This window comes from Thunnus maccoyii, chromosome 18 (assembly GCF_910596095.1).
Source record: "Thunnus maccoyii chromosome 18, fThuMac1.1, whole genome shotgun sequence".
Lineage (NCBI taxonomy): Eukaryota > Metazoa > Chordata > Actinopteri > Scombriformes > Scombridae > Thunnus > Thunnus maccoyii.
In genome coordinates this window covers 3,756,630-3,775,132 of record NC_056550.1, presented here as the reverse complement: position 1 = coordinate 3,775,132, position 18,503 = coordinate 3,756,630, and the positions used below count along the sequence as shown (strand labels likewise).

Genomic DNA, 18,503 nt, shown 5'->3' with positions numbered 1-18,503 from the left:
AGCATTAGCAACTCACCTAAAAGTAACGTTTGTATTTGTTTTTACAGGAGACACTCTAGCTGTGAATTTAATTCATACAATGAGAGCGGTGTCTTGTGATATTAAAAAGACAAGACCTTTCTCTAAATGATCTGTGGTTTCGTGACAGCTGGCTAAAAGCAGAAGTCCCTTCACTGTTCCTACTTTCAGCATCACGTGCCTTTCTGGCCATTTTAAACCCATATTTAACATTTATAAGCAGGATATAAACACTTAACACACAATAATGGTTTGACAGAATAATGAAAAAAATTTGAACACATTTTCAAACTATTTTAAAGTGTGAATGATTATTTATTAACATTTAAAAGTGAATAAATGCTTTTAATAAATAGTTTGTGTGTGTGCAGTCACAGTATAATGTTATCAAGCTTTCACTGTTTATACATCAGTTACAGGTGTTACATGAGAGGAATTCTAATAGTTGACAAATCAACTGATCAACAGAAAATACATGTAACAATAATCAAAACTTTAAATTGTTTTCATGTTTGAGTCTACAGTTTTACAAATGCATTATAGTGTGTTATAAATGATTTATTGAGTGTTTATATACTGTTCATTACTCTCAAATAGGGAAGGTTGAAATAAAGGGTTATGCAACAATATATAGTAGCCTACAAAACAGTCTGAGCAGCAGATAGACTAAATCAAACAATAAAATTAGAGGAACAATATAATAATAAGATAATTTAGAATTTCTTGTATTGTTATTTGGATCAGGACAGGCAGGAGAGCCAGAATATCCTTCATAATATCAGTTAACTGTAAAAAGCTGCTTTTAAATGAGTGAAACAGAGAATTCAGCTGTTCCTTTTGACCAAAAGCGCAAGCAAGCGCAAGCGTTGTCATCTTGGAGGATAGAGTTCGGTCCCAGACTGTGGAGATATGGGATTGCCACTGGTTGCAGAATTTTATCTCGATATCTCTCTGCATTGAGATTGCCTCCAATGATGACAAGCCTCGTTTTTGCAGTGAGGGAGATGCGGCCCTACACCATCACACTGCCTCCACCAAAAGATGTTACTCTATCGGTGCAGCAATCAGCATAGCGTTCTCCGCGTCTTCTCCACACTTTGACCCTACAATCAAACTGCTGTAGACTCATCACTGAACATAACGTTCCTCCAAATGTTCAGGTTCCAGTGCACGTGTTGTCGACACCAGCCCAAACGGGCCTGACGGTGAAGGGCAGTCATGGCAGGCCAAGCAGGTGCCAATCAGGCACCTGAGAGTCGCAGCAGATCTACAGTTTTCTGGGAGTTTGTTCCAGATATATGGAGCATAAAAACTGAAAGCTGCTTCACCATGTTTAGTTTTTACTCTGGGGACAGAAAGCAGACCTGTCCCAGACGACCTGAGAGGTCTAGATGGTTCATAATGTAGCAGCAGATCAGAGATGTATTTTGGCCCTAAACCATTTAGTGCTTTATAAACCAGCAGCAATATCTTAAAGTCAATTCTTTGACAGACAGGAAGCTAGTGTAAAGATCTGAGAACTGGAGTGATGTGATCCACTTTCTTAGTCTTAGTGAGGACTCGAGCAGCAGCGTTCTGAATCAGCTGCAGCTGTCTGACCGATTTTTTAGGGAGACCTATGAAGACAGCATTACAGTAGTCAAGTCTACTGAAGATAAATGCATGGACAAGTTTTTTCAAATCCTGCTGAGACATAAGTCCTTTCATTCTTAATATATTCTTCAGGTGATAGTAGGTTGACTTTGTAACTGTCTTAATGTGGCTGTTGAAATTCAGGTCTGAGTCCATGACTACACCAAAATTTCTGGCTTGGTTTGTGGTTTTTAACATTACTGATTGAAGCTGAGTGCTGACTTTTAAACGTTCTTCTTTGGCTGCAAAAACAATTACTTCAGTTTTGTCTTTGTTTAACTGAAGAAAATTCTGGCACATCCAATCATTGATTTGCTCAGTGCTTGTAATGGACTATAGTCCCCTGGTGATACGGTTATGTAAATTTGTAGGTCATCCGCATAACTGTAGTAGCATATTTTATTGTTTCCCATAATCTGAGCTAGTGGAAGCATGTAGATGTTGAACAGAATGGAGCCTTGGGGAACTCCGCATGTCATTATTGTCCGCTCAGATGTGTGTCGACCGCGTCAAATGCGGCACTGAGATCTAGTAATACTATTACTGTAATTCTCCCACTGTTGGTGTTTAAGTGTATGTCATTGGAGACTTTAACAAGAGCAGTCTCAGTGCTGTGGTGTGGTTGAAATCCTGACTGGAAGGCATCAAAACAGTTGTTTAGTGCCACAATGTTGTTCAGTTGTTGAAAAACAGCTTTTTCAATGATCTTGCTTTAAAATGGGAGGTTTGATATGGGCCTATAGTTGCTCATAAGTGAAGTGTCTAGAGTGTTCTTTTTTAAGAGTGGCTTGATGACTTCAGTTTTCAGGGCCTGTGGGAAGACACCTGAGAGAAGAGATGTGTTGACAATCTGTAGAAGATCTGAGGCCATTCAATTTGAAACAGTTTTGAAAAAGCCTGTAGGCAGAATATCAAGGCAGCAAGAGGAGGATTTCAGATGTTGTATAATGTTCTCCAGGTTTTTATGGTTGATCGGATGGAATTGTGTCATACTACTAAAATTGATTTTAAATGGACACAGGGACAGCGCATATCCTGCACCTGATATGGAGGCACTGACTGTTTGTCTTATTTTCTGACTTTTGTCAGTGAAGAATGAATAACTCGGTTTATGTATTCATGAGTTTTGAACACATTTACAAACTATTTTAAAGTGTGAATGATTATTTACTAACATTTAAAAGTGGATAAATACTTTCAATAAATAGTTCATGTGTGTACAGTCACAGTATACTGTTATCAAGCTTTCACTAACTGTTTATACATCAGTTACAGATGTTACATGAGAGGAATTCTAATAGTCGACAAATCAACTGATCAACACAGAAAATACATGTAACAATAATCAAAACTTTAAAATGTTTTCATGTTTGATTCTACAGTTTTATAAATGCATTATAGTGTGTTATAAATGATTTATTGAGTGTTTATATACTGCTCATTACTCTCAAATAGGGAAGGTTGAAATAAAGGGTTATGCAACAATACATAGTAGCCCACAAAACAGTCTGAGCAGCAGATAGACTAAATCCAACAATAAAATTAGAGAAACACTATGATAACAAAATAATTTTGAATTCTTTGTATTATTATTGGGATCAGGACAGGCAGGAGAGCCAGAATATCCTTTATAATATCAATTTACTGTAAAAAGCTGCTTTTAAATGAGTGAAATAGAGAATTCAGCTGTTCCTTTTGACCAAAATACTCTAGTTTAAACTTTCAGTGAGTCATATATAAAGAGCCAATGTTCTGAATCTATAACCTTGTTAAATAAAATGCTACAAGTGTGAGATGAATATAAAATATATTAAAAGCACAATTGAGTAAATGTATTTTTCCACCTCTGGTTTGAGAGGAAAGGGAAGGCGATTAGTGTTGATTAGAAGCTGATTTCATCTCTCCAGCTGTGTGTATAAAGCTTAGGGCCACTGCCTCACTCCATCACAGCCATGGCTTTCTGCAAACTACTGACTGTGCTGGTCCTGATCCACAACACTGGAGGTGAGAAAGACATTCAGTGTACATTTTGACCGATGTGTTAATTCTTATTTGGATTCAATTAAGTTGGCAGTGGAGGCCAAATATTAAACGTTCTTATTAGAGTTCATCTAAAAATGTGTAGTTTGTATGTCTCTATCGTAGCATCCTGAGGTAGGCATGTAGGGAATCCTCCCAGCATGCACCAGGGCCACAGACTCATGGACATAGTTTGATTTTATGCGTCCCTGGTGCTGCTTTTTTAATGGTGTCATTGTGTTTTCCATAATTTCATTGTTGTCATATAATTAGTTATTAAGTTATAATGATTGTTGCACTCTTTAATAATGAGGGAATGACCTATTACAGTTTTTAAAATGTTCGTCCCAACTCTGCTGAAATGGTGCCTTTACTTTAAAACACCTGTTTCAGTTAGAATTTAAACTGCATTGTGTTGATTTAATTAGAAAGGATTAAGTGTGAGTTGTGAATCTATTTTTAAGTTGAGTCAAGGTTAACGTTTTCCTTGTCATCTAAAGAACATTATTCTAATATCACCAGAAGGACTAATGAGTCATTTAGTGGAGTTTCAACTTCAACATACCTACTCTTATTAGTAAAATATAATTTGCTACCTTAATAAACTGACAAACCTTTTTACAAATCATAATGTGGTAGTTAAGCTGAGTTCAATTGAGAGTTTAATTAACTTTATTGCCATTACAACAAACATTGGGAACTCACCTTGATAAACTCATAGAGCTCCACAGCCAGGACAATATTCAACACAGCATATGAATAAAATCGTATTAAAATACACAAAGTACCATTAAATCCTGAAAACTAAGCTAAAACAAGAATACACCTTAAAGACCAATAAGTGATCAGTAATTTTAGATGCAATATTAACTATTTTCTTTAATACATTTGTTTCAGCGGCAGAAAGACGACCAAACTAAACTGTAATGAAGAAAATGAGTTACTTCACAGAACTGTGTTAAAGTGGACCATAGTTTCTCTTGAAACACCAAATAAAGAAATAAAAAAATCTTAAGAGCCAACTACGAAAAACATGGTATCAATATCTGGAGTCTTCTCCAGATACAACTTTATACTTAATGTAACCATCTCAATACTTCTACCTCAACATAACTTTTACAAAGTTTCATCATTGCATCTTTCTAAAGGTTTGCTTGGGGCTGAGGTGAAGAGCTCCATCGTTGGGGGGAAGGATGCTGTAAAGGACAGATGGCCGTGGATGGTTCACATAAACATCACAACATCTGATGGCCACGATAAGTGGCGCTGCGGCGGCTCCATCCTCAGCGATCAGTGGGTGCTGACTGCTGCAAGCTGTTGGGATAAGTAAGTGTGTAACTGTCTTTTTTTCACAGGACACTAATCATCTGCATAACACTGATTGCTTGTATCACCACTGTGCAAATACTGGCAAACTGATTACTGTTGAAAAGTTAAAAGTTACTGAATTGATTCAAAACTTCATTTGCTTTCTTTGAAAACATGTAATAATTATACTGAAATCAATAACTATCAATATACATTTGAACATTTTAATACAATTCATGTAACAACAAACCTCAATGAAAGTGTGACTGCTGTTACTTTAACCCATGAAAACTGGTTAACCAGTAAATAAATCTTTGAACACTAAAATATTATAAATAATTTGTCATAAAATACAATGGGTAACTGAGGCTAAAGTTAAAATAGATGTGGACATAGATTCTGAAAATTAATAAATATGGTACAAAATTTGACTGATCTGAACTACAGCAAAATCTACATTACAGCACAACAGCTTTAACATCTTGATCCAGCTCATTATCCTTGTCTGTTAGTATTGCAATAATACTGCATAAAATACGCTAACACCTTAAGCGGTGCTCAAAATACAAATCCCCAGAAAAATAAAGATGATTAAGATACAAGGCTGTAGCTGGCCAATTTGTATTTGTTTAAACTTTAAAATAACTGAGGTTTTGGCCACTTCGAGCAGCAAGCTGTAAACACACCTCTGACAGTGTTTAAAGTTGGTTATTCACACATCCAACAGACACACAGAAATATTAACATTCATTTGGAGTTGTGTTTCTTGTGACTTTACAACTGTAAAAGCAATATTCACTCTTTTCAAGTTGTGAATTTTGTCTCTTACAACTCCTGTGAAACATATCTGGCTGCTAAATGTTCTTTAGTCCATTTGCTGTTTGGTGCTGAGCAGGTAGTGTAAAGTGGGTTTTTACAGCCTTTTCATTGACCACAGCTGTCTGCTGCAGCTGAAAATTACACAGTGAGAACTGTGAGAGTGAAAAAAAACAGTTAAGTTGCAAACTGGAGAATCAAATCAATGAGCTCCGTCGAGTTGAAGGGAACTGCAGAGTCGGATGATAATTTTCTGTGAGTTCATCACTATGAGTAATCCATTTCACATTACCTGTAGCTGTTTGATCCATAGTCAATATGAATATATTGAGCCTGGTATCAGAACAACCCACCAAAATGTGATGCTGTATTATAAAAATACCAGTACAATTTATTTGGCCTTACACTTTGCCTGAACACACACCAACCAGTCTCTATGAATTTCTGTCACACCCACAATGATGATGTCACACAAATATAAGCGACTAGTAGATATATAATCATTATTGGTTTCATCCAGTCAAATGGAAAAACAAGGCAATGCTTAAATGTCCCACTTTTGCAGAACCCACTTACATACTGCAATACAAGTGTGTTGTGTGTGTTAAGGTATATGTACATAATGAAGGGTCATCAAAAAATGCTGAAAAACTAACACAGTGTATGTGTGTTTGTGTTGCCAGCCAGCGTTATCCTGACTTGCATCGATCAATGGTTTTTGTTGGCGCATACAAGCTGCACGAGTTGGCTACACGTTACGTGGGTGTAAATAGTGTCATCAAACACCCTCAGTACCAATCCTTTGGCGGAGGTTATCAGAACAACATCGCCCTGGTCAAGCTGACGAAAAAGTTGACTCAAGGACAGGGTGGACGGGTGAATCTGTCCGAGGCCAACGTCAACCTTCATGCATCATCTGACTGTTGGATCGCTGGCTGGGGCAACATTAAGAATGATGGTAAGTTCTGCACATCAAGTAGGTGACCAAAACTGTTTTTGTACAGATTCAACACATGAGATATAATGTGTTAGTTTGTTCTTCTCAGAATTTAGGGCTCCAAAGGTGTTTTCACTTATTTGGCCTGATTAGACTTCTGTCAGGACTGTAGGTGTGTACAAACTGAGTTTAATTTATTCTTTATACTATATATATTTTTAAATTATTGTAATCTGTTAGTTTTGTTGCATTTATTTTGAAGGGGAAATTCAACATATTGAGTATTAATGTGTCATGTCAGTGACAGCAGAGCTCAGCCCAAACAACCCTGAGCAGCTATTGCAGCTTTGTGGGCTCCTAATTGGCAAAATGGCTTGTTAATATGGACCATGGACCCTGCTATGATATGACCCTACCCACTATGAATGATATGATCTCCTCTCTCAAGGCTTAGTTTACCACAGACAGAAAAACATTAAAACATCCAGCCACAAATACCTTGGTCACTAAACTACATCATTATATCACTTATTCTATATGTGTCCATGCAGCTCCACTGCCGTCTCCAGAAACCCTTCAGGAGCTGAAGATTCCCATCATCTCTGATAAGGATTGTAAGGCGGCGTATCCTTGGCTGACTTCTAAAGAGCTGTGTGCAGGGGACAAGGCAAGAGACAAGAACACCTGCACGGTGAGTTTTACTATTTAAGTCCATTGAGTTATATAATATAAGTTCAATTCTCAACATAAAATCAATCTTAGATGCTGAATGTGGGCAGCTGGGAGTAAATCTGACATGACAGTAACTGATGTTTTTACATAGAGGTAAACTACACACTGAATCAAGCACTTACACAATTAATGTCATGTTTTTTTTTGTGTTCTTCAGGGGGATGAAGGCGGCCCGCTGGCGTGTAGTGTTGGTGGTCGCTTTGTGCAGGCAGGCATTGTGAGTTATGAGAGCTGTAAACGCAGTGAGGGCCCTGGCCTCTACACCAAAGTGTCTGAGTATCTGGACTTCATCAACCGTTACATCCACCGCGGCGAGGAAGCTTCAGCCGAGGTCTAAAGTCGACTCACCAGACAACCCGCCTTACTCTTTCTAGTTTTTCTCGGATTGTTCTGTCAGTCCATGCAGTCATTTACACTGGATGACATGTACTCTGCTTTCCTCAACTAAATTCTTTGCATTAAAGCTTTTAAGCATCATTTTCAGTGTCTCTATGTGTTTTGGAGAATTTCTGTTCAAACCCTTGTGGAGTAAGTTCAGCACAGTCAGATGGCACACTGTATTACATTCTAGCAACAAACACAGTCCACATGCTTTGGGCATATTCACAAAAACAGACATTTTTATCTACACACAGTATACACCCCTCCACTCCTGAACTAACACACTAACCCTTCCTCTCACACATGTATCCTCAACTACATGTTTTTTTTACTTCATATGTCTTGCAGAATTCATCTCAAGATGAGATGCCACATTTTATGCAATTTTCAGATATTTTCAGAACAGCTGGATGCATTTCCCTGAAATTAACGCACTTTCAATACATGTGAGAAAAGTGTTCTCTTGTGTAGCTCTGAAATTAATCAACTTTTTCTTAGTGACATTTTTTTAAATCTGATTTGTCGGCCTTGCTGGCAGCTTGACTCAAGCAATGGACGGCTGATCAGTCAGTCCACCACTACAGACTAAAATATCTCAATAATTATAAGATAGATTGGACATTCATGAATCAGTATGACTTTGGTGATCTCTCATCTAGTGCCACTGATAATATAACGTTTTGTTATCAGTGAAATCTACAAACAACAATTGAATGTTTGACAAAATCATCTTCACTCAAGGTTGCCTTACCAGGATTTCTAAAGCTTTTACCTGCAGCTCATGGTCTTCCACAGCAAATGGAGTTTGTGCAGTCGTCATTGAGATGACATGACAACAGTTCAAAATCCATTTGTTCAGTGGCCCTGAAGGCAACACACAGAAAATTGCTCCAAAGTACTAATAGTGGTCAAGAACTCCACAGGGTTCTTTTAAAGCAGCTATAATGTATGAAATGACACTGTGTGATGTGAGAAGCGTCACTAGTAGTGATGAACCTACAGAGAATTATCAGCGACTCTGCAGCTCCCCTCAGCTTTACACAGCTTTATAGTGAGTTTCAGACTCCTAGTTGGTTTCTCTGTCTCTGGGCAAAATATATTGAAGCTGCCATGTGTTCTGTAGATCAGCTATGTGCTTAAAGGGAGCAAGTTACTTACACAGAGTGTCTATACTGACACTATACTGATGCTGGTCTGTCTGGAAGAGAGTGATGCATCTCTATTGACTGTCGTTTCACAGTCAGCACTTCTTTCACTTTATGTCTAATACTGGCTTACACTGCCATTTGTCCCTTTATTTATTCACCTACACTTCAGATGTAGATGTGGTAATTAATCTTTAATTGAGTTGAACAAACATGTGTAAAGGAGAACCCAGCTTCAGTCAGTGCTTTTATAAAACAGAAACTTACCAAAAGCCAGTCCATTTGCACCAACGACCTGTAAATAACAGATAGACAAAAGCATTAGCAACTCACCTAAAAGTAACGTTTGTATTTGTTTTTACAGGAGACACTCTAGCTGGGAATTTAATTCATACAATGAGTGCGGTGTCTTGTGATATTAAAAAGACAAGACCTTTCTCTAAATGATCTGTGGCTTTGTGACAGCTGGCTAAAAGCAGAAGTCCCTTCACTGTTCCTACTTTCAGCATCACACGTGCGTTTCTGGCCATTTTAAACCCATATTTAACATTTATAAGCAGGATATAAACACTTAATACACAATAATGGTTTGACAAAATAATGAAAAAAATTTGAACACATTTTCAAACTATTTTAAAGTGTGAATGATTATTTATTAACATTAAAAAGTGAATAAATGCTTTTCATAAATAGTTTGTGTGTGTACAGTCACAGTATACTGTTATCAAGCTTTCACTGTTTATACATCAGTTACAGGTGTTACATGAGAGGAATTCTAATAAGTCGACAAATCAACTGATCAACACAGAAAATACATGTAACAATAATCAAAACTTTAAAATGTTTTCATGTTTGATTCTACAGTTTTACAAATGCATTATAGTGTGTTATAAATGATTTATTGAGTGTTTATATACTGTTCATTACTCTCAAATAGGGAAGGTTGAAATAAAGGGTTATGCAACAATATATAGTAGCCTACAAAACAGTCTGAGCAGCAGATAGACTAAATCAAACAATAAAATTAGAGGAACAATATAATAATAAGATAATTTAGAATTTCTTGTATTGTTATTGGGATCAGGACAGGCAGGAGAGCCAGAATATCCTTCATAATATCAGTTAACTGTAAAAAGCTGCTTTTAAATGAGTGAAACAGAGAATTCAGCTGTTCCTTTTGACCAAAAGCGCAAGCAAGCGCAAGCGTTGTCATCTTGGAGGATAGAGTTCGGTCCCAGACTGTGGAGATATGGGATTGCCACTGGTTGCAGAATTTTATCTCGATATCTCTCTGCATTGAGATTGCCTCCAATGATGACAAGCCTCGTTTTTGCAGTGAGGGAGATGCGGCCCTACACCATCACACTGCCTCCACCAAAAGATGTTAGTCTATCGGTGCAGCAATCAGCATAGCTTTCTCCGCGTCTTCTCCACACTTTGACCCTACGATCCAACTGCTGTAGACTCATCGCTGAACATAACGTTCCTCCAAATGTTCAGGTTCCAGTGCACGTGTTGTCGACACCAGCGCAAACGGGCCTGACGGTGAAGGGCAGTCATGGCAGGCCAAGCAGGTGCCAATCAGGCACCTGAGAGTCGCAGCAGATCTACAGTTTTCTGGGAGTTTGTTCCAGATATGTGGAGCATAAAAACTGAAAGCTGCTTCACCATGTTTAGTTTTTACTCTGGGGACAGAAAGCAGACCTGTCCCAGACGACCTGAGAGGTCTAGATGGTTCATAATGTAGCAGCAGATCAGAGATGTATTTTGGCCCTAAACCATTTAGTGCTTTATAAACCGACAGCAATATCTTAAAGTCAATTCTTTGACAGACAGGAAGCCAGTGTAAAGATCTGAGAACTGGAGTGATGTGATCCACTTTCTTAGTCTTAGTGAGGACTCGAGCAGCAGCGTTCTGAATCAGCTGCAGCTGTCTGACCGATTTTTTTAGGGAGACCTGTGAAGACAGCATTACAGTAGTCAAGTCTACTGAAGATAAATGCATGGACAAGTTTTTTCAAATCCTGCTGAGACATAAGTCCTTTCATTCTTAATATATTCTTCAGGTGATAGTAGGTTGACTTTGTAACTGTCTTAATGTGGCTGTTGAAATTCAGGTCTGAGTCCATGACTACACCAAAATTTCTGGCTTGGTTTGTGGTTTTTAACATTACTGATTGAAGCTGAGTGCTGACTTTTAAACGTTCTTCTTTGGCTGCAAAAACAATTACTTCAGTTTTGTCTTTGTTTAAGTGAAGAAAATTCTGGCACATCCAATCATTGATTTGTTCAATGCACTTACTCAGTGCTTGTATTGGACTATAGTCCCCTGGTGATACGGTTATGTAAATTTGTGTGTCATCCGCATAACTGTAGTAGCATATTTTATTGTTTCCCATAATCTGAGCTAGTGGAAGCATGTAGATGTTGAACAGAATAGAGCCTTGGGGAACTCCGCATGTCATTATTGTCCGCTCAGATGTGTGTCGACTGCGTCAAATGCGGCACTGAGATCTAGTAATACTAATACTGTAATTCTCCCACTGTTGGTGTTTAAGTGTATGTCATTGGAGACTTTAACAAGAGCAGTCTCAGTGCTGTGGTGTGGTTGAAATCCTGACTGGAAGGCATCAAAACAGTTGTTTAGTGCCACAATGTTGTTCAGTTGTTGAAAAACAGCTTTTTCAATGATCTTGCTTAAAAATGGGAGGTTTGATATGGGCCTATAGTTGCTCATAAGTGAAGTGTCTAGAGTGTTCTTTTTTAAGAGTGGCTTGATGACTTCAGTTTTCAGGGCCTGTGGGAAGACACCTGAGAGAAGAGATGTGTTGACAATCTGTAGAAGATCTGAGGCCATTCAATTTGAAACAGTTTTGAAAAAGCCTGTAGGCAGAATATCAAGGCAGCAAGAGGAGGATTTCAGATGTTGTATAATGTTCTCCAGGTTTTTATGGTTGATCGGATGGAATTGTGTCATACTACTAAAATTGATTTTAAATGGACACAGGGACAGCGCATATCCTGCACCTGATATGGAGGCACTGACTGTTTGTCTTATTTTCTGACTTTTGTCAGTGAAGAATGAGGCAAATTCATTGTAAGCCTTGGTGGACAGAAGTTCAGGGGCTACTGACACAGGAGGATTTGATAGCCTGTCGACAGTGGCAAATAAGGCATGTGCATTATTAATGTTTTTGGCAATGATATCAGAGAAGAAGGACCGCGTTGCATTTCTCAGTTCCAAATTATAAATGTGCTGTCTCTCTTTATAGATGTCATAAAGAACCTGGAGATTTGTTTTTCGCGACCTGCGTTCAGCTTTTCGACACTCTCTTTTTTCCTTTCTGACCAGCTTAGCGTTTCTCCATGGAGATCTTTTTTTACCAGAGACAGCCTTCACCTTAATAGGTGCAATGGCATCAATAACATTTGTAATTTTAGAACTGAAATTATCTACAAGCTCATTGACTGAGACTCAAGAGAGGGCAGGTATGACAGAGAAGGCCTGAATAAATATTTCACTGGTGTTGTTAGTGATATACCGTTTTGTGATTACCTCTGTTTGAACATTTGTGTGCATGGAGATAGCACTCTCAAAGAATACACAGGAATGACCAGAGAGAGCAACATCAGTCACCACAACCTTAGAGATGTTCAGACCCTTAAGAACCCTAAAGGCTCTTAAGGGTTATATTATAGTGAGTTTCAGACTCCTAGTTGGTTTCTCTGTCTCTGGGCAAAATATATTGAAGCTGCCATGTGTTCTGTAGATCAGCTATGTGCTTAAAGGGAGAAAGTTACTTACACAGAGTGTCTATGCTGACACTATACTGATGCTGGTCTGTCTGGAAGAGAGTGATGCATCTCTATTGACTGTCGTTTCACAGTCAGCACTTCTTTCACTTTATGTCTAATACTGGCTTACACTGCCATTTGTCCCTTTATTTATTCTACACTTCAGATGTAGATGTGATAATTAATCTTTAATTGAGTTGAAAAAACATGTGTAAAGGAGAACCCAGCTTCAGTCAGTGCTTTTATAAAACAGAAACTTACCAAAAGCCAGTCCATTTGCACCAACGACTTGTAAATAACAGATAGACAAAAGCATTAGCAACTCACCTAAAAGTAACGTTTGTGTTTGTTTTTACAGGAGACACTCTAGCTGGGAATTTAATTCATACAGTGAGAGCAGTGTCTTGTGATATTAAAAAGACAAGACCTTTCTCTAAATGATCTGTGGTTTCGTGACAGCTGGCTAAAAGCAGAAGTCCCTTCACTGTTCCTACTTTCAGCATCACATGTGCCTTTCGGGTCATTTTAAACCCATATTTAACATTTATACGCAGGATATAAACACTTAATACACAATAATGGTTTGACAGAATAATGATAACTCGGTTTATGTATTCATGAGTTTTGAACACATTTACAAACTATTTTAAAGTGTGAATGATTATTTACTAACATTTAAAAGTGGATAAATACTTTCAATAAATAGTTCATGTGTGTACAGTCACAGTATAATGTTATCAAGCTTTCACTAACTGTTTATACATCAGTTACAGATGTTACATGAGAGGAATTCTAATAGTCGACAGATCAACTGATCAACACAGAACATACATGTAACAATAATCAAAACTTTAAAATGTTTTCATGTTTGATTCTACAGTTTTACAAATGCATTATAGTGTGTTATAAATGATTTATTGAGTGTTTATATACTGCTCATTACTCTCAAATAGGGAAGGTTGAAATAAAGGGTTATGCAACAATACATAGTAGCCTACAAAACAGTCTGAGCAGCAGATAGACTAAATCCAACAATAAAATTAGAGAAACACTATGATAACAAAATAATTTTGAATTTCTTGTACTATTATTGGGATCAGGACAGGCAGGAGAGCCAGAATATCCTTTATAATATCAGTTTACTGTAAAAAAGCTGCTTTTAAATGAGTGAAATAGAGAATTCAGCTGTTCCTTTTGACCAAAATACTCTAGTTTAAACTTTCAGTGAGTCATATATAAAGAGCAAATGTTCTGAATCTATAACCTTGTTAAATAAAATGCTACAAGTTTGAGATGAATATAAAATATATTAAAAGCACAATTGAGTAAATGTATTTTTCCACCTCTGGTTTGAGAGGAAAGGGAAGGCGATTAGTGTTGATTAGAAGCTGATTTTATCTCCAGCTGTGTGTATAAAGCTTAGGGCCACTGCCTCACTCCATCACAGCCATGGCTTTCTGCAAACTACTGACTGTGCTGGTCCTGATCCACAACACTGGAGGTGAGAAAGACATTCAGTGTACATTTTGACCGATGTGTTAATTCTTATTTGGATTCAATTAAGTTGGCAGTGGAGGCCAAATATTAAACGTTCTTATTAGAGTTAATCTAAAAATGTGTAGTTTGTATGTCTCTATCGTAGCATCCTGAGGTAGGCATTTAGGGAATCCTCCCAGCGTGCACCAGGGCCACAGACTCATGGACATAGTTTGATTTTATGTGTTCCTGGTGCTGCTTTTTTACTGGTGTCATTGTGTTTTCCATAATTTCATTGTTGTCATATAATTAGTTATTAAGTTATAATGATTGTTGCACTCTTTAATAATGAGGGAATGACCTATTACAGTTTTTAAAATGTTCGTCCCAACTCTGCTGAAATGGTGCCTTTACTTTAAAACACCTGTTTCAGTTAGAATTTAAACTGCATTGTGTTGATTTAATTAGAAAGGATTTAGTGTGAGTTGTGAATCTATTTTTAAGTTGAGTCAAGGTTAACGTTTTGCTTGTTATCTAAAGAACATTATTCTAATATCACCAGAAGGACTAATGAGTCATTTAGTGGAGTTTCAACTTCAACATACCTACTCTTATTAGTAAAATATCATTTGCTACCTTAATAAACTGACAAACCTTTTTACAAATCATAATGTGGTAGTTAAGCTGAGTTCAATTGAGAGTTTAATTAACTTTATTGCCATTACAACAAACATTAGGAACTCACCTTGATAAACTCATAGAGCTCCACAGCCAGGACAATATTCAACACAGCATAGGAATAAAATCGTATTAAAATACACAAAGTACCATTAAATCCTGAAAACTAAGCTGCAACAAGAATACACCTTAAAGACCAATAAGTGACCAGTAATTTTAGATGCAATCTTAACTATTTTCTTTAATACATTTGTTTCAGCGGCAGAAAGACGACCAAACTAAACTGTAATGAAGAAAATGAGTTACTTTACAGAACTGTGTTAAAGTGGACCATAGTTTCTCTTGAAACACCAAATAAAGAAATAAAAAAATCTTAAGAGCCAACTACGAAAAACATGGTATCAATATCTGGAGTCTTCTCCAGATACAACTTTATACTTAATGTAACCATCTCAATACTTCTACCTCAACATAACTTTTACAAAGTTTCATCATTGCATCTTTCTAAAGGTTTGCTTGGGGCTGAGGTGAAGAGCTCCATCATTGGGGGGAAGGATGCTGTAAAGGACAGATGGCCGTGGATGGTTCACATAAACATCACAACATCTGAGGGCACTGAAAACTGGCGCTGCGGCGGCTCCATCCTCAGCGATCAGTGGGTGCTGACTGCTGCAAGCTGCTGGGATGAGTAAGTGTGTAACTGTCTTTTTTTCACAGGACACTAATCATCTGCATAACACTGATTGCTTGTATCACCACTGCGCTGGCTTTTACCCCGAAGACTTATGGTAGAAAGAAATACTGGCAAACTGATTACTGTTGAAAAGTTAAAAGTTACTGAATTGATTCAAAACTTCAATTGCTTTCTTTGAAAACATTTGATAATTATACTGAAATCAATAACTATCAATATACATTTGAACATTTTAATACAATTCATGTAACTACAAATCTCAATGAAAGTGCCAATTTGTATTTATTTAAACTTTAAAATAACGGGTTTTGGCTACTTCGAGCAGCAAGCTGTAAACACACCTCTGACAGTGTTTAAAGTTGGTTATTTACACATCCAACAGACACACAGAAATATTAACATTCATTTGGAGTTGTGTTTCTTGTGACTTTACCAATGTAAAAGCAATATTCACTCTCTTTAAGTTGTGAATTTTGTCTCTAACAACTCCTGTGAAACATATCTGGCTGCTAAATGCTCCACTATGTTCACCAGCTAGTTGCTAATTAGTCCATTTGCTGTTTGGTGCTGAGCAGGTAGTGTAAAGTGGGTTTTTACAGCCTTTTCATTGACCACAGCTGTCTGCTGCAGCTGAAAATTACACAGTGAGAACTGTGAGAGTGAAACAAAACAGTTAAGTTGCAAACTGGAGAATCAAATCAATGAGCTCCGTCGAGTTGAAAGGAACTGCAGAGTCGGATGATAATTTTCTGTGGGTTCATCACTATGAGTAATCCATTTCACATTACCTGTAGCTGTTTGATCCATAGTCAATATGAATATATTGAGCCTGGTATCAGAACAACCTACCAAAATGTGATGCTGTATTATAAAAATACCAGTACAATTTATTTGGCCTGACACTCTGAATACACACCAACCAGACTGTATGAATTTCTGTTACACCCACAATGATGATGTCACACAAATATAAGCGACTAGTAGATAGATAATCATTATTGGTTTCATCCAGTCAAATGGAAAAACAAGGCAATGCTTAAATGTCCCACTTTTGCAGAACCCACCTACATACTGCAATACAAGTGTGTTGTGTGTGTTAAGGTATATGTACATAATGAAGGGTCATCAAAAAATGCAGGAAAACTAACACAGTATATGTGTGTTTGTGTTGCCAGCCAGCGTAAACCTAGCTTGCGTCGATCAATGGTTTTTGTTGGCTCATACAAGCTGCACGAGGCGCCTACACGTTACCTGGGTGTAAGAAGTGTCATCAAACACCCTCAGTACCGATCCTTTCACGGCGGCTCTGTGAACAACATCGCCCTGGTCGAGCTGACGAAAAATTTGACTGACAAAGAGGGTGGACGGGTGACTCCGCCCGAGGCCAATGACAACTTTCATGCATCATCTGACTGTTGGATCGCTGGCTGGGGCCACATTGAGAATGATGGTAAGTTCTGCACATCAAGTAGGTGACCAAAACTGTTTTCGTACAGATTCAACACATGAGATATAATGTGTTAGTTTGTCCTTCTCAGAATTTAGGGCTCCAAAGGTTTTTTCACTTATTTGGCCTGATTAGGTTTCTCTCAGGACTGTAGGTGTGTACAGACTGAGTTTAGTTGTTATCTTTATTCTATATATATTTTTTAAATTATTGTAATCTCCCTCTCTCTCCTGTTAGTTTTGTTGCACTTATTTGGAAGGGAAAATTGAACATATTGAGTTTTAATGTGTCATGTCAGTGACAGCAGAGCTCAGCCCAAACAACCCTGAGCAGCTAGTGCAGCTGTGTGGGCTCCTAATTGGCAAAATGGCTTGTTAATATGGACCATGGACCCTGCTATGATATGACCCTACCCACTATGAATGATATGATCTCCTCTCTCAAGGCTTAGTTTACCACAGACAGAAAAACATTGAAACATCCAGCCACAAATACCTTGGTCACTAAACTACATCATTATATCACTTATTCTATATGTGTCCATGCAGCTCCACTGCCATATCCAGAAACCCTTCAGGAGCTGAAGATTCCCATCGCCTCTGATAAGGATTGTAAAGCGGCGTATCCTTGGCTGACGTCTAAAGAGCTGTGTGCAGGGGACAAGGCAGAAGACACCTGCACAGTGAGTTTTACTATTTAAGTCCATTGAGTTATATAATATAGGTTCAATTCTCAACATAAAATCAATCTTAGATGCTGAATGTGGGCAGCTGGGAGTAAATCTGACATGACAGTAACTGATGTTTTTACATAGAGGTAAACTACACACTGAATCAAGCACTTACACAATGAACGTCATGTTTTTTTTTTGTGTTCTTCAGGGGGATGAAGGCGGCCCGCTGGCGTGTCGTGTTGGTGGTGAGTTTAAGCAGGTGGGCATTGTGAGTTATAAGAGCTGTAAACCCGGTAAGGGCCCTGGCCTCTACACCAAAGTGTCTGAGTATCTGGACTTCATCAACAGTTACATCCACCGCGGCGAGGAAGCTTCAGTCGAGGTCTAAAGTCGACTCACCAGACAACCCGCCTTACTCTTTCTAGTTTTTCTCGGATTGTTCTGTCAGTCCATGCAGTCATTTACACTGGATGACATGTACTCTGCTTTCCTCAACTAAATTCTTTGCATTAAAGCTTTTAAGCATCATTTTCAGTGTCTCTATGTGTTTTGGAGAATTTCTGTTCAAACCCTTGTGGAGTAAGTTCAGCACAGTCAGATGGCACACTGTATTACATTCTAGCAACAAACACAGTCCACATGCTTTGGGCATATTCACAAAAACAGACATTTTTATCTACACACAGTATACACCCCTCCACTCCTGAACTAACACACTAACCCTTCCTCTCACACATATATCCTCAACTACA

At 37.9% G+C, this 18,503-nt stretch overlaps 1 protein-coding gene across 3 annotated transcripts; it reads left to right on the top strand.

The window, feature by feature from the left end:
- The first annotated feature begins 3,548 nt into the window (after positions 1–3,548).
- Positions 3,549–18,279, top strand: LOC121883843 (tryptase-2-like). 3 transcript variants are annotated; one of them, XM_042392302.1, is made up of 5 exons: positions 3,549–3,654; positions 4,818–4,995; positions 6,477–6,751; positions 17,627–17,760; positions 17,960–18,279. In XM_042392302.1, the coding sequence occupies exons 1-5, from the start codon at positions 3,603–3,605 to the stop codon at positions 18,137–18,139; spliced, it is 819 nt and encodes a 272-aa protein (XP_042248236.1). In that variant the 5' UTR covers positions 3,549–3,602; the 3' UTR covers positions 18,140–18,279. The 3 variants fall into 3 exon arrangements, with proteins under 3 accessions (XP_042248236.1, XP_042248235.1, XP_042248237.1); XM_042392301.1 differs by lacking the exons at positions 17,627–17,760; positions 17,960–18,279 and adding exons at positions 7,282–7,421; positions 7,620–7,939; XM_042392303.1 differs by lacking the exons at positions 3,549–3,654; positions 4,818–4,995; positions 6,477–6,751 and adding exons at positions 14,179–14,284; positions 15,448–15,625; positions 16,807–17,081.
- The last annotated feature ends 224 nt before the right edge of the window (positions 18,280–18,503 follow it).

Bases quoted from the DNA above. Each gene is read 5' to 3' on its own strand.
- LOC121883843 (XM_042392301.1), top strand. From the start codon at position 3,603: ATGGCTTTCTGCAAACTACTGACTGTGCTGGTCCTGATCCACAACACT. The intron at 4,996-6,476 runs GTAAGTGTGTAA...TTGTGTTGCCAG, and splicing joins GCTGCAAGCTGTTGGGATAA to CCAGCGTTATCCTGACTTGC. The intron at 6,752-7,281 runs GTAAGTTCTGCA...GTGTCCATGCAG, and splicing joins GGGCAACATTAAGAATGATG to CTCCACTGCCGTCTCCAGAA.